Here is a 27,313-nt window from a genome sequence, read left to right as displayed (position 1 = left end):
TGAGTTGAACTCAACTCTCCTGCCTCATCTAAATCCCGCTTAATGCAGACCTTTTCCGTGCAGTCAATAATCATACAATAATAATAAAAAAATCCACCACTTGAAGTTGTCAGGAAATAACTCTCAGGTGGAAGCATATTTCATGGGCGATTCTCTCCAGTTGAATGCATTAACTTATCAATGACGCTCAATCACCAAGGAGACGTGACCTAGAGAGATCGAGTGCAGGGGAGTTGGCCTCAATTTCTCACAAGTTCCGGATCGAATCTCAATCCATAACCAGTAAAAAAAGGACTCAACCGTAACAGACACACCACCCCCTTCCCTCTCCGGGCGATGTTTTATTTTTTCGATTTATTTTTAAAGTCGATAAAGTAGATCTGTCAAGCCAACACATACACTCTAAAGTACACTGTTATTTTTTTTAATCAATAAATTCGCCAACCAACAGTAAAATAACAATAATATATAATGTTATTGAAAAAAAAATATATGGGGAAATCACGAAAATTTCATTGTTAAGATACTTAACAACCCCCCTTTTTTATTGTAAATTTTCCATTTACCATGAAATTTACTGTTTTGAACACTCGTGTTTATTTCAGTTACCGTGGGGACGTAATTTGTGATTAGCCCCGGTCCCTTTCAAATTGTATCATTGTTTATGTACGGTTCTTATATTTGAAATGACGTTTCACATTCATCTAGTGATGGCCGATTTTCATTCGAATAATCGATTAATCGATTAACGAACCGAAAATAAAATATGTGTAATCGGTTATATCATGCCGATATAAGCATTAATACCCTGGACAGACTATGGCTTATATCATGTAATATAGGCTGTCTTGCAATGAGCACTCATACATAGGATTTCCAGTGAAAACTAGATGTATGAGTGCTCATTGCAAGCTAGCCTATATTACATGATATAAGCCATAGTCTGTCCGGGGTATAACATCTCCAGATGATCATCACCGATCGTTTCAAGCATGTGCTGCACTGGTGGAAAAATGGCAGCACAGCGAACAAAAAATAATCGATTAGTTGTTAATCGAGTTACTAAAAAATGGGACATCTCTGATTTTTGTGTGATTGTTTCGATAAAAATGAGCGCAAAATTTCATCTCTACCGAGGGGGCAGCAAAATCACAAAATTACCTTGAATACGGGGGATATTCATTGGATGAAAGGGACCGTGAAAGAGGACACTTCTTTCATTTCTCGCATCTACTTGCATCGCGCATCATCTTTTTGCAGGAAATCTTCAGAATCGTCCGAGTATTCATCCCTACATATGTGTGCGTGTGCAAAGTTTGTTTGCTTCGATGATTTTAGCACAGACAAACAGACATAACACATTGAATATTTCTCACTGGACAACATCGTCGCTAAAACATTACCGCCATCTGTTGAGTACACTGTGGTGGGCACTACACTGAACAGATGGCGGTAGTGTGTAAACGTCAAACGCAAGGGAATTGACTATGCGCGCCACAGGTGGTGGTACTACCAACTACGATACTTTTAAATTATCCGTTAAATGCTTGTTCGATGAATAACTTGCGAGAGTTATGTCTGTTTGTCTGTGATTTTAGCATCGACCTGATCACCTTATGGCCTTTGTAATAATTTCTGAGCAATCTGGTTTCTTAAGGGAATATCCGAGAGACGTGATTTGAATTATTGGTCTGTGGAAGATCCAGAAGTATAATTTAAAAACTACAATGGACAGCCCTATGGGGTTGTATGCAATGGTGACGTAGGACTACGAGGCCTAATATAATAAATAATGTTATTTGTTAACTGCAGCAGGAGCTTGTGGTTTGTGTAGGAATAGAAATTTGACCGGGGTTCTCTCTGTTTAAACTCTTTAGTATGACTATCATTGCCCTGAAAAGAATCTTTTGATATGAATTTTAGTTGGGACATGTTCAGAAATTTAACTCTTTTGGAAAACTTGGTGGCCCTGAAAAAGGCCGATGGTAGTACAGGCTTAAGGTGATACTCTAAGGAAGCCTTAGCGTGAAACTTCAAAGGCACACATGTTAGCTTTCACAAAACATAAAAATTTGAAATTGCTACTTTCTGTTTGTAGTAGCACAGCAAACAAGGAGTAGCAATTTCAAATTTGTATGTTTTGTGGAAGCTGACATTTGTGCCTTTATAGTTTCACGCTAAGGCTTCCTTAGAGTATCACCTTAAAGCCTTTGGAAGATGATGATGACGTGTAGGCAGCTGGATCAGCAAATTGGACCGGACAATCTCATATCAGTGTCCACCCAGCTAAAGCTACTCCACTTTTTATGTGTTTCTCGTTAAACTCCTTTTCTCAACAAGTTGGTATACAGGGTGTCGACTCAAAGTCGAAAATAAAATTCCCTGACTTTCCCTGACTTTCCAGTCGGTTTTCAGAAATATTCCAGTCATCAAAACTTCGTTATTTTAACCTAAGAAGTTACAACGTGATGTGCTTTATTATACCGTAGTGTAAATTAAGGTTAGTTTAAAATGAGCAGCAGGGTAAGCTTTCGAAGATATCAAGAATAGCATACTCATGGCACGTACAACAAAACTTGATACTAATACAATTTTTACAAAACATATGACCGACTATCTACGAAGGATGTGAATATGCCTATGGCTATAAATACATATTACAATATAATAATGAATAACTACTGCTCACAACTAGGCTCACTATTCATTACTAAGTAATAATATGAATATTTAATCGATGTCACCAAGCTCTCAATTTGTGTTCATAATTTCACAGCCAAATAAAAATCAACCCGTAGACGATCCTTTCTCTTAACATATAAATTATTGTAAAATAGCAGAGCAGTGATTATTCTTGCTTTGGCAACCGAACCTGAGGATGCACTGCTCATGCATTAGTCAGTTTCGTACTCTCTGGAACTCCATATGACAACCACAGACATGACAAAATAATTAACATTTTATTCTCTCGGTGAGTTCACATTACAACGAGAAATTGCAAGTTGAATTTGTGTTTATTTTCATTTTCAGATTACTTTTAAAAATGTTTATCATTTGAGCAGAACAATTTTCTCTTGCAAACTCTCGGCTTCTTTTTGAGCATCTTGAGTTTTCGGAATCGAGAGCTTCTTTCATACGACGATCCTTGTCTACATGGAAAGCGAATGAGATTTTTCGAACTCGCTGAATAAGTTTATTCAAAATTTGTAAGTTTTCCAACCCGCCTGCATGAGTAACACCATCATAGATCTGACGTTGCGCTACAACTGAAGGCCCAAACGCAATGTGGGCGGAAGCGGAACGGAAACGGAAAGTTTGACAATTGTCACAAATGACATCAAGATGCGTAACCGCAGTCGATTTGATTCTAACTAGTTTTCAATCCGACAAATAGGCTTACTCAGATCGGGCTTTTCCGCCACCACTGCCGTTCCACTGTTATTGCGCTTGGGCCTTGATAGGAAAGTCCTCATGTTTTCACAAAGATATTCTGCATTTACCGAAAAACCTCTCTCTGCATTGGCGTTGCCATGCGATAAGCAGCAAATCATTTTCACAACCAACAATAGTTCTAAATACGCCGACCAATAAACTGTGCCAAAAAACGTCCAGTTGTTCCTTTTTGCGATCTTATTGATCAAATGTGCATTTACCTGTGCAATATTGTTCAGATAATCAATATTAATGAATCTTTCCATAATGCCTCTAACCATTTGAGACATCGCGTTGCACAAAAAAGACACCATAGGGTTGTCCGTCTGAAATTCGCATTGAAATGGCTTAACTTCGACACCAACTGATTTGAAGAAAGCTAGCTTAATACCACGTTCAGACTACTACAGAGTTATAACATGTTATAACGGTTGTCAAATAATTGCAACACAGAAACCACCATCAAGATAGTGCTATAACATGTTATACATCTGTAATCTGAACTTACTATTAGCCATCAGCAGCGAGTCATTCAAACCGTTTTTAACATCTTGGTAGGAAGCTGACGTTGATTGGATTTTGTCTTTCTGGATGCCTTGAATAAATTTTCGTATTTACGGAGTAATTTTGCCCTCTGTAGGGCTGGTAACGATCACTGCTGTCAAAAATAGTGATTTTAGTGACCATGTTGAATAAATAAGTGACCAAATAGTAACTTAAAGTTGTAAAAAATAGTGACTAAAAAGTGACCTAAGACCTAACACTTATGTACGATATGAACCTTCAAAGCGACATATTCAATAGAAACTTTATAACCAAACCCACGGTATTAGTCACGGTATCTATTAATTTCAAAAATCTGGAAAACCGGGAATCTTCAGGAAATTTTTTGTTTCCCTAAAATACCTGAAAGTCTCAAAGAATTTAAAAACAAAAAAAATCTTACTAAGGAAATTTAAAGAAAATGATGAATTTTAAAATACAACCATTTATTTTTTCTCGATATTTTTATTCACACTTTGAACTTTTAAGATTCACAGTGGATTAATCTTCAGTAAGAAATAAATTTAAAAAAATTTTTTTTTTTTTTTTTGGTTTCTAAAGACCATTGTCTTTCTATAGTGTTTCCGAAATTTTTCTAAGTTTATGGAACTTTTGTGCTCCCAAAATTTTCATGGAATTAGAACGAAATAATTAATATAATTCTATGATTTTCACTGAAGTTCTCAAGATTTTTCTGAAGTTCATAATACTTCCCTTAAATTATCGACATTAATTTAAAACTTCTTCAATAGTCTAGACTTTCTTGGTGCCTAAACGATTACTGAATTTCTTTAAAGTTCTCTAGACTACCCTGAATTTATCAGTATTTTTTAAGAACCCGCAACTTTACTGAAATTAATTAATTTGTCTTGAAGTTTCGACAATGTTCCTTAAGTATTATAACCATTATTAACACTCGCTTTTCCCTGAACTTATCTATGCTTACCTGAAGTTCTCTAAATTTGTTTAATAATCCAGCAAATTTTCTGATACATATTCATAATTCCCTGACGCTTCTGACGTTTTAGGATCAATCATAGAATTCTTGGAATACCCTATAATTCCACGGAACTCCTTGTAAGTTGCTGCAAATTTGCTTAAGTTAATGGGATTATTCTGAAGCTATCTGGTCATCCTCGAAGTACTCGGAACTTCGCTGAATATCATTAAACTATCTAGAAATATGTAAATTTAGTTTTCTGGAATTTCTAGAATATATCACTGCTTGCTAAAAGTTCTCGCTTTTTTTATTAATGGAACTTCGTTTATGTCTTCTAACCAACTAAGCTAAATTTTCACATTTTTTAAGTTCTTGAAATCTCCATGATATAACACCCTTAAAATATTATCACGTTTTCCGGATGTTCATAAAATTTCCAGGAATTCTCTCGGAGCTTTGCTGAAGTTTTCGGAAATTCACTGAGCTTCTCGAAACTTTTTTAAGGTTTCTAATATTTCCTTGAAATTATTTGAACGACCCTTTGATTCTCTGATCTGTCTTGATGTTCTCGAAGCTTAAATTTGTACATGGAATACGAAACTTCAAGACATTGAATATTTTTAGACTTTGGACATACTTACTTGGAAAACTGAGGTAATTTTATCCAGAAAAATGAATAGACATCCATATATAGAGAAAGACGATTAAACGTCACAACGTAAAGAATAATCAATCTTGAAATAAATTTACGCTAAAAAAGTTGAAAATAGTTACTTATTACAAGAAAAAGTGACTTTAGTGACTTGGCCTTAAAAAAAGATACTTTTTAGCAACTGACTTGAAAAAAGTAACCAAGTCACTAAAAAGTGACTCGCTACCAGCCCTGCCTCTGAACAGCAGCACTATTTTCCAACCATCGGTGACCGCAAAACTTTAACGGGAATATGGTAGATCCATAATACATCGTGATAAACGCTCGTCTTGCTGGTACATCTTTGAAGATAGTGTAGATACCACGCAAATATTGGACAACATCCCAACAGATACTGCGAAAACTATCCTTGAAGCGATCGTCAATGAAAAACTATTCAATCAGATCAAAAACAGAATCACTAACATGCAACATGGTTTACTTGAATTTACTTGAATTCGTCAACTATTCTTTGGTTGCAATGGATAATGGAAACCATGTAGAAGCACTCTATACCGATTATAGCAAAGCATTTGATCGTATTGATATACCCATGCTTCTTTTCAAATTACAAAAAATAGGAATTGAACCTGGACTTTTCAAATGGCTTGAGTCATATTTAACTAATCGCCAACAAATAGTTAGATTCAAAGGTGAAAAATCAAACCCTATTACTGTTACTTCTGGAGTCCCCCAAGGCTCGCATCTAGGCCTTCTTTTGTTTATTTTATTTGTAAACGACATCTCCTTTATTCTTAAAAACATAAAAGTTTTAATCTATGCGGATGACATGAAGCTCTTTCTAGAAATAAGAAATACCGTTCCGATTCAAATTTCGGACGATTCAAATTTCGGACACTTTCATTTTTAATTAAATATTACATCCAGTTAGAAACAAAGTAATAATGTTAGATGATCGTGGAGGGCACTAGTCAAAAAAATTTAAAATTTACAAGACATGTGGATCATATTCGACCGAGATAATCAACTTTTAAAAGTGTCCGAAATTCGAGTTTAAGTGTCCGAAATTTGAATCGGCACGGTAAAGAAGATATACAGACATAGGTACCAGATTGAAATAAACTTATTCTATGTTTGGTGTAACAAAAGCCTCCTGCAACTAAAAGTTCAAAAATGTAAATCAATAGGGTTTTCGATCTAATGTCCGTCCTACTAAGCACAACCCGCGCTTTACCTCTCTTTTCTGAACGAGTTTAAACAAAAAAATGTAATATTTCTGTCAAAGATGACTTGCAAATTTATTCACCTTTCCATACGTACGTTGGGTTTGATAAAGAGTCACAAATTGTTGAGATATTGTTCAAAATCTAATACTGCTTCTTGATTCTAAATTCGTTCTATGAGTTTCAATTCCGTCCTAACGCATTGAAACGCCATTAGATTTTCTTCGTCCTACGGATAAACGTAGAAAAAGGGGATTCGCTAGGAACGCTTCTTTTGTTTTGAGAACAATGAGCGTAAATATTCATACAATGCGCTCTAACAGGATTTATGTTGTAGCTAATGAACTAACGCATCGGAACAAATCTATTATTGATTTTTGCACGGTGAAATCATTGCTATTATTGATCTTTTCTGATCGATAGAACGGAAATGGGCGATTACGACGAAGTAGCGCTCTACCAGCTATTAGTAGAAAAAGAAACAAACCAGAAAATACAATTGTATTAGGAAATCAGGCAGTAGAAAAGTGTGAACGAGTTAGGGATTTAGGAGTTATAATTGATTCAAAACTAGCATTCAATGATCATTATAATACAGTTATCAACAAAGCAAATATAATAGGGTTACGGTATGTAATGTGGGTCTAGTCCTTTCATTCGGCCTATCACGCAAATAAATAATTAATTAAGGAATATTACACAAAAAATAAGGAAAATATTGATCACTGATGATTGATAAATGTGTACCACACACAAATCAATTTATATCACAACATTTCAATACATTTTCAGCTCTCGTAAGTAATAAAACTGGTTGAGAATATCACTCTGTTCGGAGTTTTTAGCCGCCATGACTTCTAAGGTTAAGATGGGAAGGTTGCACTGACGATCATCAAATGGCCTGATTATGGCATTTATTGAATGGAATTACCTGATAATACACACTAGACGTAAAACTCACAGTTACTGTTTGAATATTTTATGTTTATTTTAATTGTTTAACAACGTTTTCACAAGTAAATCATGGACCCAACTTTAGGGACACATTTCTTTTCTATGTTCCTAACTATGGCCCATGAAATTCATTTGACAGCATATAGCAATAAGAGTAACGTCAACAATGTGGTTTGCATTTGGATGATAAGGAACGAACAGGAAGGGAGATTTTTTCTGCCAAATCTGTATAATGAACATCACAATGTTTTGATTTAGATATTCTGCGGTCGAAAGACGATAAGCGAAATTTTTAATTTTTAATTTTTAACTTGAGTGATTTAATGTAGTTTTCGTAAAATTTTCTCTAAGAAATGTTTTGAGGAATGAAGAGTATTAAGTTAACAGTGATAGTGATAAAAAAAAATACATAAGAAAACGTTACCAAGAGCGTTTTTTTTGAGAATCAAACAGGATAGGACGAAGTTGCATCCATAAATAGACCCAATTTGGGGACAATAGACCGATATTACATACATTTCCCTGGTGAGTTTTTGTCTTAAAAAAAGTAAGTTTTTCAACTTTTTGCGGTTCCTGATAGCAAACGACATGATAAGCATATCTAAGCATACCATTTAGCAGTAGAATATCGTTTGCAGGTAAATTAATTGATGAGTTATGATTAAAAACGTAATCTATGGCTGCATATTAGACCGAGGTTAGGGACGTATACCCTATGCTTGGCTTTATCAAACGATTCAGTTACAATTTTCATGACCCGTATACAATAAAATCACTGTACATTTCATATGTAAGATCAATACTTGAATATTGCAGCATAGTTTGGTCACCTTTTTCATTCACGCATGAGGAACTATTAGAATCAGTGCAAAAGCAATTCTTACTATTTGCTCTTCGTAAATTAGGTTGGACAAGATTTCCTCTTCCATCTTATGAAGCACGCTGCATGCTCATCAACATTCAAACATTGAAAGCGCGTCGTGAATTTGCAATGGTTTCGTTTGTGAACGATATAGTATCGCATCGAATTGACTCAGTAGAACTGTTATCAAAGCTTAAATTTTACAAACCTTCTCGGCAACTGCGAACTCGAAATATATTTACTACAAATAACTATCGCACAAATTATGCCAAATTGGGTCCACTAAATCAAAGTATGACTGCTTACAATAAACATAGTGAAGCTATTGATTTTATAATGACAAAAACCAGATTAAAGCAGTACTTTAATTCTATTCGTAATTTTAACACATGACTTGTAACTTGTAAAAAATGGTCTACATCTGATTGACGACAAAATAAATAAATAAATAAATAAATAAATAAATGAATGCATTATCCAAAATAAACAGCTCACAGCTTCCCAGATCTATCAGCTTCTCGCCACCTTTTTGTATCTCTAGCTTCAATTCACATTGGGCCCATCCATGGACACTTGCAGCAACTTGTTCGAAGAGATAACGGCAAGGGCGTCCATAAACGCAGCGAGTAGATCTGATGCCCGGGATCTTCCCAAAAACATTGACGTCATGCACTGATTAAATTTCAAAGATTGTTGCAATGTGATCAACAATGATTTTTTGCAATGTGATCAACATAATTTTTTTTCCCTGACCTACACTAAAATTCCCTGACATTCCCTGACTTTCCAGATCATAATTAGAATTCCCTGACATTCCCTGACTTTCCAGGTTTTTCCAGGTAGTCGACACCCTGGTATAGCTTGGCCTTTAGCAGAAAGACGCTTAACACTTTTTTCGGCGAATTTATGATCCTGTTTCACGTTATGGTTCTTCTCTATGCCTGTTCAGATAAATTAGTACTTTTACTTATTTTCTCTATCGCGCTACATCAAACGAGTAGAAATAAGAAGGGATGTCGGTTACGCGCTCGAATAACTGAAAATTCGATAAATATTCAATCGAATAGCTGGAAAAATCTTAACGATTAATCGTTAATCGAATAATTGAACTTTTAGGCATCCCTAAAAGTGTAATTTCATGTTTTTTGGTGGTCCTTCGAAAATGTCGAACAGCAGAATTGCAACCAGCAAGTGTAACCTAAGAACCAAAAGCGGTACGATGCAAGTTTTGACGACGACTAAATTAAGGGACTTAGAAGCAGAGGAGTGAACGTCAATTCTGTTCATCGATTTCCTCTTTTAATGTTCTTCTATCATCCAGAACAATATGAATGTGTTATTTGCTGTCGAGTTATATATTAACCGAGATATTAACGAAACAGAAAGTCGATGAAGAGAATCGGTCAAAATCACCAGCACCCCTGCTTCCAAGTTTGGTTACAAGATTACAACTCTGGAGAGCATTTTGTGTGGTCGGGGCGTGTGGTTCTGAATATGGCGATGAGTGTGCAAAATGTTACGCTATTGCATCCTTCCTATTCACACACGCCCGAAGATCGGAGGTGAATGCCACTTTGACTTGTTTCGTCTAATATCGACTCTCTGATTACAGTTTTGGGAAAGCAGCAATGCTAGATCGACTTGTTTCGTCTAGAAACGATTATCTGATGGCTGTGTTGGGGAAGCAGCATATGCATGTACGTAATTGGTGGATTTGTTGGTTATTTCGACGCTTTTGGACAATGCTTAACATTTACAACTTTTTCAAAAGTTTCTTGAATTGTTAGACAGTTTGGGGTCTTCAGATTAGTACCTGAACATCCCGAAGACTAGATAAAATATTCGGAGTGCTTTATGAAGATCTCTAATTACCTGAAGAATTATGAAATAATGTCTAAGTCGCTTGGTATGAGAACATATCTTATGAGAGAATATCTGGGAGATGTCATTTGAATTACTGGGCAGTTTGAAAGATTAGTAACTGATCAATCTGAAGCCTTGAAAAAGTAACCTGATCACCTGAAGGTCTTCGGAATAGTTTCTGAGCAACCTGGTACAGAGAGAACATCTAATAAATGTGATTTGAATTGTTGGATAGTTAAAGATCTTTAGAATAATCACCCATATTATCGTTTTCGTTTGAACCGTATTTTTCATACAAAAAAAGTTTTTTTGCAAGAAAAATACGGTTTGAACGAAAACAAGAATATGGGTTAATACCTGATCAACCTGAAGCCTTGGAAAATATCAAGAGTACTTCATGGAGATCTTAGAATACCTGAAGTTCGTTGGAATAATTTCTGAGCAGCCTGGTATCATATCTGAATATCCGGTTGATGTAAAAGACGCAAGCGCTTTCATTAAATTCTGTTAAGATCCATGCATGAAGTTCTATACTATGAAATTCCCAGAACTTCTATGATGTTCCCCAATTATTTATGAAATACCTCTCACTTCACGGACAGAAAATTGTTTGCATTGAACCAAAAAAAACTTTATTTGTATTTACACAAACAATTCCGGTTGAAATTATATTGCATTTTATTGTTTCGATAATATTTATTCAAATAAATTCAAAATAAGATTCTTTTTGTTTTCATAAGCCACTCTTCAACTGCAACTATTGTAAAAATAACAATATTCTTTTATCAAGCCAACAATAGTTAATTTTAGTTTAACATTTATTTGTTGTGTCAATTCCCCGGGTCATGAATGCAAAAATAACTACCAACCATTCCCTCGTGAAAACCCGGACAAAAATGTAAACAATAACAAAAAATTTCTCGTTTGATTCAGCTCTAGAGGTAAGTAAGTATGCTGCTGTTACAAAATATAAACAGTTTTTATTTTTTTCCTTGATTTTTTCCGTCGATCTTATTTTCAGTACTGAGTACCAATGCTCCCAACGCCAGGAAGGCCGCTTCCACACCTGGACCCTACCTATCGACCCATCAACTCATGAACCGGAGAGATTTTATGCCTCAGAAAGTTTTTTTTTAAATTTAATTGTAATTCTGTTGGTAACAAATAGAAAACAAAACTTAAAAATAATCGCAAATTATTAAAAATTTAATCAATAAACATATTTTTATTTCTACTGCGTATATTTTTAGGCTTAATAAAATAAATATGATTGAATCAACAAGAAATCTCTTTTAAAAACAAACATATTTTTTTTTGTTGACCCAGCTGCCAAATTTGACAGCTTACGTCAAAACCATAAAAGCTCTTGTAAATTCGAAAAGATTTTCTTTTTGATTTAACAATCCATGGGTTTTTTTATAAACAAAGATACTGGATTGTTGAAATAATAATTATTTCATTTTGCAGCCAAAACAAAATGAAATTCTTATTAAATTTACGTCAAATATTATTACGTTTAAAATATTTTTTTTCTGCGTGTTCTATTAAATTACCTGAACTTCAATGATACTCCCTGAAACTTTTTTAAAATACAAATCCCATCAAGTTAACTATTGTCTATCAAGTTCTCCGATTGTTTTGGGAAGCTCTTCGCAATGACGAGGCTCGGTAGCTCAGTGGTTACCGTTTCTGCTTACTGAGCAGAAGGTCGGGAGTTCAATCCCAGGCCCGTCCCCTTTCTTGCAATTTTTCACTTTGCCTTATTCTATACCCACTAGATTTTAATGAAAACAAATTCTTCTTTAACACCGATCGCATCACTTACCACAGTGTGATTCTTGATCTAAAAATAGAAAATTGGATGAGTGCGCGCGCGTGTGTGTGTGTGTGTGTTTGTGTATTATAATCGCTCTACCAAAAAACGATCCCTGCGTGTGCGTGCAACCTTTCCCCACATTCAACATCCCAGTGATTTCTCGTGGAAGCGCAGAGGATTTCTCGGTTTCCTTCACAGCGAGTACCACGTCAACACATTCCTTCCCATTCCCTAGTTGACCTGCATTCGGACACGGCCGGCGCTGGTATTGCTAAATATTAGATCTCCAGTTCTTACACATTGAGGATGAATGTTAGTCCCAAACATCATCTGTTGGTTCTCTGTGTAATTGCAGCTGATCTGGTAATAACAGAGCAGCAACCGTGGGCGGTCAATCTGATTTTGATTGATTTTTGTTAAGGAAGCTCTTCGCACTTTTATGAAATTCTCTGAACTTCTATGAAATAGCCCAAAACTACTCAGAAATCCCCAAAACTTCTGTAAAACTCCAAATTTCCATTAAATCCTTTCAACTTTGAGCTCAACTTCTATCGGGAAACATCTAATTTTGAACGCATAGCGCAACCGGATTATCGAGCAACATGCTTGCCGATCACATTTAATTTTTCCTGTGGGGTGATTAAAAGCCGATCGTCATCATTTTCAACTGTGAGAGGTGGAACAGGTTTGGAATGAGTTTTCAGGACCTTGGCTACCTTCCAAAATGGACTTTCATTTCGGGTGAGTCCATTCTGGAAGCAATCTCTCTGTCCAGATCGGTCATTTCACGTTTTCGAACCCAGATCTCCAGTCCTCTGAAATTGGTGTCCACGAACATTTCTGGTCGGAGCTGAGATCGAAGAGATGAAAGTTGTTTCGTCCAGAAACTGCACAGTGTGCAGTCCATGTTGTGCGTGGTCGAACAATAGACATCCGTTCGGGTTCCGCTGGTAGTTCCGTCAAGCTTCATTCATGGTGGGCATTCAGGTCGCCCCCAACGATGAATCGGGAGCTAGTACAGGTGATGGCGGTCAGGTCCGTGCTTGAATTGGATTCCTAGTCCGTTGCTTGCGGTACACTGGCGTGAGCAGTAAACAGTGATAAACCGGACGTTTCCAGTTGGTGATTCCACCTCCTCACTAAGGGCCTCGATGATAGAAGTGCGGATATGGGGCAGAGTGATTCCCTTTCTGGCGATGACCGCTACACCCCCCCCCCCCCCCCTGAAGCTGGTGCGATCAATCCGGATAATGTTGCGGTCAGGCAACCAGAAGCTGTCACCGGACTTTAGGTGGGTTTCGGTTAGAAGACCCACGTTGATGCTGTGTTGCGGAGGAAGTCCCCTTTGGTTTGTTTTTTCCGTCGATCTTGTTTTCCGTGCTGAGCACCAATGCTACCGACGTGCCAGGAAGGCAGCTCCCACACCTGGACCCTACCTATCGACCCATCAACTCATGAACCGGGGACCAACGGCTTTACTTCCCATCCGAAGGAAGGCGTGATCAGAGATGTTATGCCTCAGAACATCCCGGCGGCGCCGACTGGGATTGAACCCAGGCCTGCTGGGGTGAGAGGTAATCACGCTTACCACTACACCACCGGCCCCGTTGCGGAGGAAGTCGGCAAGCTCAATTTGTTTTGCTCTTACACAACAAGCGTTCCAGGTATTAAAAAAAAACATCTCTCAATTGTTACGTTCTCTGGGAATAGTCCATTGAACAGTGCATCAATCAAAGGTCGTGCGTGCTCTCACTCATTGTGATGAGTATTTGTGGAAGTCCAGCTTGAGCATCAATCTAGGCTCGAGCTCTTTTGCGTTCTTTGGATTTGACATCATTGCTCTTTGTATGTGAGGGATGAACTAGCTCACGATGAATGAGCATCTATACGGCATAATCTGAGTTCGCGGAAGCAAGCCTGGGCGACAATCTTACAATAAATCCCATTTTCAATGGAAAATATCGCATACCTTTCATGTGATTTATCACATTATCAGTGGCCGTGTAAGAGAAAGAAATTTAATTTACAATTTTTAAAATGGTTGTTTCGTGAAATGTTGCTTAACTGCCTTTCGAGACTTATAGCTGAAAATAATTTTGGAGGCCGTTCGGAAGTTGGTACCTATGTCTGAAATATTTCGGAATTCTCTTTAAAATAAAAATATTTATTAATTTATACTTATTCCTTAACACACACAAAATGGCACGCACCGTCCTAGGCATCCATCCCCGGTTTATAATCCACATCCCGAGGATCGTCCCGTTTGGCATCATCCTCTACGTCACTTTCCACCGTGGTGAGCGTCAACGTTTTCCGGTGGACAATGTTTTCGCAATTATGCTCACTGTCGATGAACCTCGGCGGGTTACATCCCACTGGTAGGTGCAAATTCAGGGCTTCCTCGTACGATCGCGTCACCAAATACCGTTCGGTTTGGGTGGTTCTGCTTTCTTCTGTCGTATCCGCCGGTTCTGTCTTTACCGTCGCTACGTCAGTCTTGGGTGTCGTGAATATTCGCTTCATTCGCAGTACCTTATTGCCCTGGCCGCTGTACTTGTAAAACTTGGGTGGATTTGGATTGTACAGAGGATCGTTCGTATTTTTCTTCTCGTCGTCCTCTTCCAGGAAAACGTTCGTACCCAGCGCAAAATCGTACGATCCCCTATAGACATCGTTGTTGATTTGGATGACCGGACTCTCCGACTCAATTCCGATTACCTTTACTCGAACGTTGGGATCTGCCAGCTCCTCGGGGGTTAAATAGTTTTCAAAATCGGCGAATATTAGCATTTCTTCTTCAATGTAACTTTCAGGATCAGCGTCATCCTCCGGACCGAGTTCCATTGCCGATTCGTCATCTTCCGTTGCGGATGCTTCGTTAGGCATTTCCTCGTAGCCTTTCTCCAGCTTCATTTTCCTGCATGCTTCCATTATTTGTTCCTTTTTGTTGTTGTTGCTTTGGAATTAATTTAACTTCAATATTATTTACAACGTTTCGATCTGAATTGGGTACCTAGGTATTAAAATATTTGATTTTTTAAATTATTTCGTTCGATTAGATTGTGAACGACCAGCCAGTACGAATTGTAAACAAAATTAAATTGTAAACAAATTTCTTGCACAAATGCATTGCTGCATTTTTTTTTTCATTTAACTGTCAGCGTGTTTCACTTCCTCGAAGGAATTCTTGAAAGGAAATTTTTGATCAAGGTGAATATATATAGATAGGTATGCTTTCTTTTCGAAACTTCGAGGAAATTTTCACCATTCGTAATTCACGGAAAAACGAGTTTATGCATTGATGACTATTTTTTTAACCACTTTTGGGAGCTTGTTCGAGCTGTCATAGAGTGGTTGAAATTTATAGCAAAAAAGTGTATAGAATTTAGACATTTTCAGAGAAAACCATTTTTCAACAAAAGTGTTTAAATTTTATTCACTGGTGGCTGAAAAAAAACTTGGGAACAATTATTTTCCGAAAAGCAGCGGCCATCATTGGTCAACTTTTTCACGCAGAGAAAACTATCGTCGAAACAAAATTATTTGAGGTAAATTTAAACGTAAACTCAGTTTGTTCTGGCCACAAACATAAATTAGGTTTATTTCAAACGTATTCCATGTTTGAAAGTCATGTGAAATCAATGTTTAAAATAAAAATAATGTTACGTTTATTTCTAAAATATTCGTGTTGAAAATAAACGTATTTGTTTGACAGCTATACGAGCAATAATAAATATGTTTATTTTAAACATGCTTCTCATGTTTAAAATAAAGATACATATTTTGAAATTATTTTAGTATTTGAGTGCAGGGTAAAGCAAAATAAAACGGTTTGCAAATAATGATAAAATAAGATCTTCGGGCAGGGCATCTAAATTCCTGCTCTTTTTCGGGTGCGATTAAGCGTGACCTGCTGGTATTGGGGTCATGGTCCGGGATGTGAAGACCCGTCGGGGTGGGTGTCTGGGGGTTCCAGTTCAGTGGAGCCGGTGCAAATTTGTGTTATTAGCGTCGTTTTGCCTTTTCTGCCTCGGGTTATGCCACTGGTCCTCATACCGGTTTCTTTCTATGTTCCGTGTCGGAGGAGGATCCGGAATGGATGGACGTTTTCTGTTGAGGTTGAGCAAAGCTGGGGCAACTTTTTCCGAATGTAACAAGAAGGAAATAAAAAGGCATGACACGCTAAAAACCGTTTACCCAGGTCCTATATTGTTGAAATAAACATGCTTTTGAATTTAATTCAAATATAAATATTTTAGTTTTCAACATGCTTTCAATTTACTTTGAATAATTCAAATGTTTAGAGTATAAACATTTATATTTTTGTTTTAAATGAACACAATTGGTATCCGTGTTGCAGGTAGATAGATTGTTTATAGTATTATTTATAATCTAGATACAATTTAATAGTAATTTATAATTTTCTTATTATTTCAAGAGTCACCGCTATCTTTAAAAGTTTTTCCAGAGGAGCTAGTGAGCTGCAGATTCAGCTGCTACAAGCGTTGTCCGGTACGGTTGGACATGCCAACTGGAATATCCTGTCGCCGTGTGGGATCAGGCCAAAGAGATGGCCGATGCTAATAGTAAGTATATCTACACAGCAAAAAAAAATTACTATCGATCAACGTAATTCAAGCTGATGTATGAAATAATGATGTAATAGCAAAAATCAGATACGATATTACATCAATGGATGTAATTTTGTTCGCAAAATCGGTATACATTGTACAACGTCATATTACACCACCAGCGGAATTACCTCTGTGCAGCTGTTTGGATGTAATATTCAACAACTTTTTTTTCTGTGTAGCAAGGTACATTATTTTGTAACTTTTGATCCCCATTACAGAGAACTTCAATCGGCAGCACGACGATCCGAATCTACTATCATTATTTTGTAACTTTTGATCTCCATTACAGGGCTGCCAGCGGCACCACGACGATTCGGATCGAGTTCGTCGGACAACGCAACGGAATGGTTGCCGAGCACGACACGGGAAGGTCGACGAAGGAATCGTGAAAAGAAACATCCGAGTTCCACCTGGACGGACGGGATGTCGAGCGATGACAAAATGGCCGACATTGTAGTGTCTTGAAAATTTGAGTTAAATGGTGTGATCTTGCTCTGCCCAGATGTACCTTCTTATTGTTTTTATTGTACAAGAAATAAATATTACTTTTTGTTGATTTTTATTTGAATGTAATTGTTTGTATAATATGTTGAAAATACACGAAACCAACCATTTAAAATCGTTCCGGTGTATAAAATTTAACCACTTTTGAGAAAATTGCCTTTACTCATTAATGATTAAAATTTAATCACTTTCAAGAAAAACGCGTTTATTCATCCGATGAGTAAACAGCGTTTATTCATTTTATGAATATGTGCGGGTTTTCTCGAAACTGTTTAAAATTTAAACATTAATGCATACTTTTTTCTTAGCGTGAATACCATTGACAGACATACAAAGCAGTACCAGCAGTACCGTTGTAGGTACAACAGTGTACTTTGTACACGAAACGAAAATCAATTATTTTATTCATGTTTTTCACTTATACATTTTTGCCAAAGCATCAGCCTTATACATTCCATAAGACAAACCACATAGGTCCTACAAGAATGCATAAAAGGTATATGTGACCGCTTATACATTTCATTTGACACATGAGCTGCATTAACTTTTTGCAAGGCGTCTGCTTATTAGTTGACTTATACATTTTATGAATAATCAGCAATAGAAATTTGCCAAAAGGTATAAGGAGATTTCTATCCGTGTATGTCTGTACAAGGTATAAGAGTGGGTGGTAAAGAGCTCTCAAACTGTTAGCAACCGGTGAACACTTGTGTTTATTTCAGTTACCGTGGGGACGTAATTTGTGATTAGCCCAGTCCCTTTCAAATTGTATCATTATTTATGTACGGTCCTTATATTTGAAATGACGTTTCACATTGATCTAGTGATGGCCGATTTTCATTCGAATAATCGATTAATCGATTAACGAACCGAAAAGTAAAATATTTGTAATCGGTTATATCATGCCGATATAAGCATTAACTCGCATTAACTTCTCCAGAGGATCATCACTCATCGTTTCAAACATAAACGCTGCACTCTCATTGGTGGAAAAATGACAGCACAGCGAACAAAAAATAATCGATTAGTTGTTAATCGAGTAATTAAAAAATGGGACATCTCTGATTTTGGGGTGATTGGTTTGATAAGCCTGGTACGCAGCTGAAAAGTAATGACGTTTTTATGTGCTACCGGATAGAGCCTCGTACGCAGCTGAAAAGTAATGACGTTTTTACGTGCTACGGGATAGGACACGGAATGCTAAAGAAATTTCTTTTCCTTAGCATTTCTTGACCCAGTACGCAGTTCAAAAGAAATCGGTAAAGGAAAGATCGATTACATTAGTATCGTGATCGACATGAAGGTGGCGCATTCTGAATGCAATTTCACTTTCCTTGCGGAATTGGCGTCTTGCAGTGAAACTTTTCCAAGCTTTCGCCACCTACATTTCGAAGTGAGAACTACTAGAAGGAGGATAGTTTCCAAATTTTCCAAGTAAAACAGACGCTTTTTGGGGCAAATCGGTCCATTAAGAAAAACTAATAATTTCCCGTGGAAACTTTTGCTTGAATCGTGTAAGAAAACGTGTTTGAAAACTATTTGTTATTATTTCGGTATGGATCGGAGATGTTTTCATGGCAAATTATGCATGACAAGTTTGCACCCACAGGGAGAGGTTACCTCCTGCGAAGCTGCATTTTTCAGAAAATGATAAATATGTGAGATTTACACTAAGATGAAAGTGGAAATTAAGTTCATTTACTTATGAAAGGTTGTATCATGCTGGTGGTAATGGAGAATTGGTTGTATAGGACGCCAATATTAAATAAATGTTCATTTTGGCCTTTTCTAAGAAAACATATTGATACTCACAATTTTCGACGGAAAACGCAACGGAACTTGCTTTACTCAACACGCACCATACTATAAAATGGTGCTAGATGGTCTTCAAAGTGATAACAAGAATACAAATCATCTTTATTTTGAGTAATTGAGCAATTTACTTCTGTTTACATCATATTTACAATGCAGCATTGATGGAGCCGCGAAATGAAATGAATATATCTAATGAAAGTTCAACTGGAAAAGTCAAAGATGCATATCAGTCTGATCGTGAAAACGTTTTCTTCTTCAATTCGAATGTTATATTGGAAGGATTTTACACAGGCTTGATGAAAATTATGATTTAACGCTAATTTTCACGAATTTTATATGCAGTCTGTCAACATTATCATCATCATGCAGTGGCGACATCTGCGTTGAGATTTTACGGCAATCTTCCAATAATGGTCTGATCAATTATTCCGTTAGGTAATGTTGGCGTTTATTGCAAAACTGATGTTTTGGATGTATTTAAACAACATAAACACTAATAAGTGTTGATTTTACAATTTGACGACATCTCCCTATAATCTCAAAATTTAGCAGACTATAGCTGTCAAATTTTCTTTTGGAAAAAAATCCTCAAAAAATACTTTTCCGTTTTCTTTTCAGCTGCGTACCAGGCTATAAAAAAAAAAAGTGCGCTAAATTTCATCTCTACCGAGGGGGCAGCAAAAACACAAAATTACCTTGCATACAGGGGATATTCCGAGGGGTGCGACACATCTAAATTACAATTGGATTATGTGAAGAATAGAACCGCTTTTTTAGATCAGTGTACATTCATTAGATTCCTTTCCCTAGCATTCGCTGCATCTACTTTTTCACCGCTGCAAACGCTGCCGAAGATGGAAGTAGATGCGAGCAAGGATGTGGAAAACTGCTATATGAATGACCAGATAAAAGTGAGAAAAAAGGCAACAGCAGGCGAGACAGCGAATGAACTGTAGCAGCTTTGCAAGCTGCAGGAAAAAAATCTCTATTTTCATTGAGTTTGACTGCGAATGATGGTAATGGTCGATTTTCGAGGATTATTTAAAAATAACTGATTGAGTAAGTGCAGTGAATGTAACAACAGTTAGCAAGTGAATGCAAGTGAGAAAGTGAATGCTAGTGTCACAATGGTAAGTAATGTTTGCTAATTAAAAAATAAACATAAACATCGACAATTAATTTCATGTTTCGTTTAATCTTTTCGCAGAATTAGTCCTGTAGATGGCATGCGGCTACTACAAAATCTGCGAGTTGTCTTCAACGCTCATCCAAAGGCTTCAGTTCATTCTGATCAAGGTTCGTATGCGGCTCCCATGTACCGACATGGGGCGCATGGCGACTTGGACATCCAAACTAGATGCAACGCTCGTTCAAAATCAACCATTTCTCTCTGATCCAAGTTTGCATGCGACTCCCGTGCACCGGCATGGTGCGCATGGTGACTTGGACATCCAAACCAGAGGCATCTCTCATCCGAATTCTCCAGTGCATATTTACAATTCCATAATCTAAGATGATATACCTACAACATTATTATTTGTAATCTGATTAAGATGTGCTTGTAGTGTAACGTAAAATATTGCATTAAAATTAAATTTGTTTATTATTAACTTCATCTCGCTCGAACAGAAAAGCAGTTTTGTCCATTATAAAATAATAATCGTCTGAGTGTGAGAATTATTTTCCTCCTTAAACACGTCAACGATTCTTCTCCCCTGGTAAACGAGGGAGGTAGACTTTTTGAAGTATTTTTCAATAGCTGCACCGCAATAGGTACATACAGAGTTACACAACTCGAAGAATAGGCCTGACTATTTCATGGATTGATAATCAACTTTATGACGCTGAAAGATCTATCCACATAAGTGGGAATCATATCTTAATTTATTTTCATAATTAAGAAATTGTAAGCCATGGAAAAAGTCTGAAGCCAAGTTCCCCGTAACGGCATAGTTCTAACCGATATTGATGGATACGAGTTATCTATGTTGGCTCTATAATGGATAAATTCAGGTCTATTTGAACTGGTATTGGTGTACATTTTTATTACTTTTCAATTACCAGCTCTTGCGTTCCTTCTCCTTGTTTTAGTTAGCTTTAGGCTTCAGCTTAATAAACTATTAGTTCTTAATTATTATTATTATTCTTTATTATCTCAACTGCATTAAATTTAAATTATTATTAAAACATAAATAATTGATTTTAATAATTATTGATAGTCAGCCGTTGGCCGCACTAGCGTTGGACAGTTTCTCCAGCGACCCATTGCTTACCATTGGATTGCGCTTGGCCCAGTTATTGTTGATGCGGATGAAGGCCTTACCAACAATCCGGCTCCGGCAGTAACAAATCTTACCAGTCTGTTTTGGTATTGGCCAAATGAAAAGGAAACTTATCGCACCAGTTAGTTGGGCACACATACTAAATGATCATACGCACCCTATGAATGATTAAATGAAAGGTTATAAGTAAGCTGCCCTTTGACGCATATTTACTTTGGCGGAACAAACTGCTTTAGCGCTCGATGTTTTCTTTTCTTTTCAATCCATCTCTCAATTACAGTGGCTCTCGAAATTCTTTCAAAGAAGATTGACTATTTTGACAAAACCTATGGCTAGGTCAGGATTTCCGTTCTGTTTCCACAGCAGCACACTCACCCCTGCTAGCAGTTTCGTAGCTCTGAAAAATATTGATTAAAATAAAATGAAAATTATACAAATAATCTATCATAGCACAGCAACTTACGATCAGCAATACAAGCTTCCCGATTGGAAAATCGGTCGGTGACACCAGCTCATCCTCACAACGGACAGGATCATATTTGATTCACGAGACTTTAATTACGGCGTTACGACGATGCATTTTCTGTACATAGCAACAACTCGCAGCACACGTAAACAAACGCTATTGGCGTTGACGGTGACTTTATAGCTCTTTACTCTTACGGAAAATCCCGTAAGCAAACGTCAGACTCATGAAACATGGTGGCCTTTGTAATATCTCCTCACTCCTCCGAAAATACAAATAAGATACTGTCATTTTTTTTATAGAACAGATGATTTTCAACGGTGCCGTCAACGCCAATTGGTTTGCTGCCTTCGCTTGCTGCTTTTGCTCGTTTGGAAATTGATTCGATCATGAAAAAATGTGAGTCGATCGCAAGATGCGAGAGTAGATGAATAGATGTCACAGATAAAAACAGATAGTTCACAGTAAATAGATGATCAAAATATATGTGAGATTTATGGTGAAAAGAAGATAATCTGGATGTGTCGCACCCCTCGGGATATTCATTGGATGAAAGGGACCGTGAAAGAGAACACTAAAATCGAAAGTTTTTCTTCCGGCAGTTTCATCTTAGTATTCTTCTTTGCTGTTAGCATCACATTTGCAAGTATTTTTGCATTCGTATACCATCGAGGAGGAAGAGGCAAAAACAACTACGAATAAATAAAATTATGTAGGCACTGGTTATATTAAATAAATTATACATGGAAAAGAGGCTGGCAATTTTGTTTTTATTTTGTATTAACGATCTTTTACAGAAACTGGAATCTCCTAGTGAAAACAAATTCGATATACTAAGTTTAATACACCGTTCACATTAAAGCGAAGACATCAAATCAAGAAGACTGGCAACTCTGCCAGAATCCAAGCGACAGATACAGTAGCGCCAACAATCAATTCGAAACTAACGATTTTAAATTGGCTCACTACTTGACTAGCCTATTGGTCCCAAGCAAACGATTAACATATCCCATTCTAGTCGAAATTCTAGTACTACACTATGTTTGTTTTGATTTGCTATGAAAGTTTGACAGATAAAATGAGGGGTTAGTGGATTTTCCTATGTTTCGAGGGGTGAATCGATTAGCTTGGGACCGAAGATAGTACCAGAGCTGAGCCAAAAAGTTGAGCACGTATCTTCGGGACCCTCTGGTCTTAGAGTTACCTCTATGGTAGCGCTGCGCTCGAGTGAAGGTGGAAGTAACGCATAGATAAATGAGCAAATACACAAACCATTCTTCTCAGGTTGTAATCTTTGCTATCCAATTCGTTCGAAGCATTTACCTTTTCGCGGCAGATGACGCGATTGTGCCGGTCGTATGAGAAAATGGTAGAGTTGCCAGTCTTCTTGATATGTTGTCTTCGATTAAAGCCTATATCACGTAATATAGGCTGTCTTGCAATGAGCACTCATACATAGGATTTCGAGTGAAAACTAGATGTATGAGTGCTCATTACAAGACAGCGTATATTACGTGATATACGCTGTAATGTAAACGGGGTATAATAGTTTTATCAGCAAAATGCTGCCAAATGTCAGAAAATCAGTAAATAAATATTGCTGAAATCATTACTGATTTTCAGTAAAATGTTATCATTTTGACAGATTTTAGGATTACTGGAAAAGTCAGCAGTTGCTTTAACGTTTGCTGATTTTTCATCAAGTCTAAAACCAACAAATTTTTGCTGATTTTCAGTGATTTAATTTTGGTGTGTAGACAGCATCTCCAGGGTTCAAAGCCTTTATTTTGCTGTACTGGGCTTGCTGTCACGGTGTAACATGTTGCCGACGTGTCTACCACTGAGCTGATTAAGATCAACACTCAAAATTTTATGCTTAAATTAAATTGTAAAGTAATAAAACTAGTATATTTTTAAAGGCTGGCCATCGGCTGGCCACATTCATTTATTCCAATGAAAAAGTACGATTAATTAATTGAAATAATAATCACTAATGACTGTTAACATCCTCAACAAAGAAAAATTAATTATCAGAATAAACTGTTCTGAGGGAAAGCAGTAAAAGCATATTCGACCGTTTGACTTGATATTGATCAGTTTCTTATACCCCGTACAGACTATGGCTTATATCATGTAATATAGGCTGTCTTGCAATGAGCTCGACAGCCTATATAACATGATATAAGCCATAGTATGTACGGGGTTACTTGATAATTATTTTATAGCTTATTTCGAACTTTACAAAATATTGACTCATTCAACCAATTGTAATCAAATAATGAGAAAGTCACGAATGATCATTTTTGCTCTGGGAAAAAATACGCCAATTTTTGAGCGGTGTTGAGAAGAGGTAAACAAAGGCAAAAAATTAATATTTTTCAAGCAGTAACTTGAAAATTTAAAGTGATTGACTCCCCACCACTCTGGTTTAGATGATACCCTGCAACGTAATTTATATGTATAGCTACCCGCTTAAACGCGAACCATAAATTGACCTTACCTAAAATGGTTAAAAATTGTTTATAATCCCTGCTAAACTTTAACTGAAATGGTTATGGAACTTTAAATGAACGTTTAATGATAAAGTTTCAACCTTATGTATTATGGTTTTTTGAAGTGGACCTTACAAATAATGGGTTGTTAAGAACCATTACCGTTCCAAATTCTTGTTTTCTCCATACATTTTCGGACAGAGAACTATATAAGAACCTTTTAACTTATGGTTTGAGAACTTTAATGGTAATGGTTATGGTAGTCAGTAAGGTCCATGAATGGTTTTGTAACATCGATAAACTTTATGTGGAATATATCGCGAATTGGTTGCCTGTAATTTACTGGTGGCCTGCTGCATTGACGTGTGTCTGACATGGATTGCAAGAAGTAAGAGATGAAGTCGGTGTTCCAGTCTGAATTCTAGGATACCAAGGCCTTCACCTGGAAGGCCCCTAACAGAGAGATAGCTGGCGTCCGAGCTGACCAGTAAAAGGAATAACAATGGTTTGAACCTTTCATCGCCCTTCATGCCTTTAATCACTGAGGAGCTGTACCAGCGGTTGCCATGTGCCGATGTGGAAACTGTCAATTTTTGCGGGAAGAAACGTTGGTTCGATCACAGACAAACAGACGTAACTCTTTGAAAAACTTGTTCTTGAAAACATAGTATCTCAAAACATATAACCTCAGTAACGACATCTATCTGGCTTCTCGCGGAAAACAAGCTTGCTCGCTAACTCGTAAACAATATTGCATAAAATTTCTATAGAATATATAGAAACGTCAAAGTGATCCGATGCCAGCGCTGCGGCGAGTAGTTCGCGGAGCTGATAATATTCAAATCAACCGTTAAATGCATGAACGAAGATACACAATGAAGAGTTACGTCTGTTTGTCTGTGGCTCGATGGTGCCGTCATCGGCAATTTTCTCGCCAAATTTTGGTGCGCTTTGATTTGCAGTTTTTATTTTCAGTGTGCAGTTCCCGGACTGTCAAAACAAACCGAAGCAGGTGAACATCGCCGTCCGGAGGGACATTTTTTCGCATGTGGCAGCCCTCGGGAACTGCCATCGATTTCACATAAAAAATAAAGATCGAAAAATAGTGTGTGTGGTGCAAAGATTAGGACGAGAAAGAAAAGCAAAAAAGTGACGATCGCTCGCTCGTTCGGGGTGCGAGTGTAGGAATAAGAAATCCTCAGGATATTGCACTACGTTTCCGCTTGCCGTGAAATTGAAAAGTACGTGAAAAAATCCACTACGGGATCCGTTCGGTTTCGCGACACCGTTTTTCCGCAGCTTCGATTATCGCCTATCGCAGTGTGTACGCCATCGACGGCGACGGTCGGAACGGGACGTGAAGGGGATTGTCCGATCTTCGCTTAAATGGAGCATTACCTTACCTACTGACTGCTGCTGGCAAGAAGGAAGAAAGAAACTAGTGGAAAGACGAGAAGAAGAGAGTTTCCACTGGCTGGTTCTTCTGCGGCTGCTGCTGTTACTAGCGTAGTTGGGGTTGGAGAGTGGGCCTTCGCCACCAACACCACCACCACACGCAGGCAGGGCAACATAACTACATAGCGCCTTGCGTGTGACAGAGTCTACTTCTGCTGTGTCAAAACAGGCGTAATAAAGAAGAACAACATTACTTTTGGTTGACGATAGCCCGCGAAGAAATTCGGAACTCCCCACTCGACGGGAGTGACTGATGACGGAGGCTACCGCGGAAAGACAGTAGTGGAAAATGTCCGGCCAGAGTTCCATCAGCAATCGGATCAGCTTGATAGAGGCCCAGCTTCAGGTGCAGCAGCCGCCCCCGTCCCAGGGCCAGGGGCCGAGGACACCTCCGACGCCGCTAACGCTCAACTTCGACCGCACCAGACGGGGCGGTAGCGGCGGGATGGGCGGCCGTGGACGTGAGTAAATAATAATAATAATAATAATAATAAATGGTACTAGAGGCTATAGGTGCTATTACGCGAATTAGTTCATAGGTTCAAGAGGATGCGGGAAAGAGAGAGTTTGGATGACTGACAATGAGACGAAGGTTGATTTATTTTGCGGAGCGTGCTTTTGTGTAGCATGAACTGTTATGTTGTTTTCGAGGGTGGCCAAATTTCATTTTTCAAGGAACTCTATCAATGTCTTATTTTAAAAGTGAATTCATTGCATGGTAAAAAATCAGAAAGCAGTTGCAATAAGCGCTAAATGGGCATCATACCAACATCTTTGCACTGGGCACCGAGACAGCTAGAAATTCGGATCATGGTGCGGCAAACCCTTAATTTGGTACTCTTTGTTGCTTATTGGGGACCGTCAGTTTGGTCGTAATCACGAAGAAGAAATCGTGCGCGCTTGCACTAAGCCTAAAACATCATCCTCATTAGTACGCTATCAGAACTGGTGCAAATATTAATATCATTAATATCAACACCGAGATTGTCCTGTCCTGTATCAAAATTAGTTTGAAATCCACATCAGAATTTCATGGGACTGCTTTTTAGAATTATATGAAATTGTTTTCAAAATGCCCTTGAGCGAATTTCTTGAAATTTCCTCTTCAAAATTATGTTTAAACTGTTCTGAAAATTCCATTCACATGGATTTTTCTCGAAAATCTCTTGGAACTTTCTTCCGAATCTTCTTAGATTTCTCCACACAATCCCCATAAAAGTCTCTTCAGAATTACCTTGAAAATTACCCTTAGTTCTTCTTACAGTTTGCTTGAAATACTTCTGATAAGTATTTGGAACTCCTATTCGAATTATCAAGAGTGTTCTCCACAGAATTCCTTTAGAATTATCTCTAGAATTTTCCAACAATTCTCCACAAAAC

The 27,313-nt window shown here is 37.5% G+C and overlaps 2 protein-coding genes across 4 annotated transcripts in view; one reads left to right on the top strand and one right to left on the bottom strand.

Moving 5' to 3' along the window:
* Positions 1–14,393: 14,393 nt before the first annotated feature.
* LOC135704148 (uncharacterized) lies at positions 14,394–15,280 on the bottom strand. The gene is made up of 2 exons (XM_065225585.1): positions 14,480–15,280; positions 14,394–14,412 (listed from the first exon to the last, which is right to left on the bottom strand). The coding sequence occupies exon 1, from the start codon at positions 15,214–15,216 to the stop codon at positions 14,500–14,502; it is 717 nt and encodes a 238-aa protein (XP_065081657.1). The 5' UTR covers positions 15,217–15,280; the 3' UTR covers positions 14,394–14,412; positions 14,480–14,499.
* A 10,277-nt stretch (positions 15,281–25,557) lies between these two features.
* The window catches only part of LOC135704195 (dual specificity mitogen-activated protein kinase kinase hemipterous-like), a 54,584-nt gene continuing 52,828 nt past the window's right edge, over positions 25,558–27,313 (top strand). For all 3 annotated transcript variants that reach the window (XM_065225643.1, XM_065225642.1, XM_065225641.1), the window contains exon 1: positions 25,558–26,394. In XM_065225643.1, coding sequence (XP_065081715.1) covers positions 26,223–26,394 — 172 coding nt within the window. In that variant the 5' untranslated portion in view covers positions 25,558–26,222. The remainder of the gene's footprint in view (positions 26,395–27,313) is intronic.

This window comes from Ochlerotatus camptorhynchus, unplaced genomic scaffold (genome assembly GCF_037179485.1).
Source record: "Ochlerotatus camptorhynchus isolate MF236.1 unplaced genomic scaffold, CSIRO-AGI_Acam_v1.1 ptg000232l, whole genome shotgun sequence".
NCBI classification, from domain to species: domain Eukaryota; kingdom Metazoa; phylum Arthropoda; class Insecta; order Diptera; family Culicidae; genus Ochlerotatus; species Ochlerotatus camptorhynchus.
This window is presented reverse-complemented; position numbering and strand designations above follow the sequence as displayed.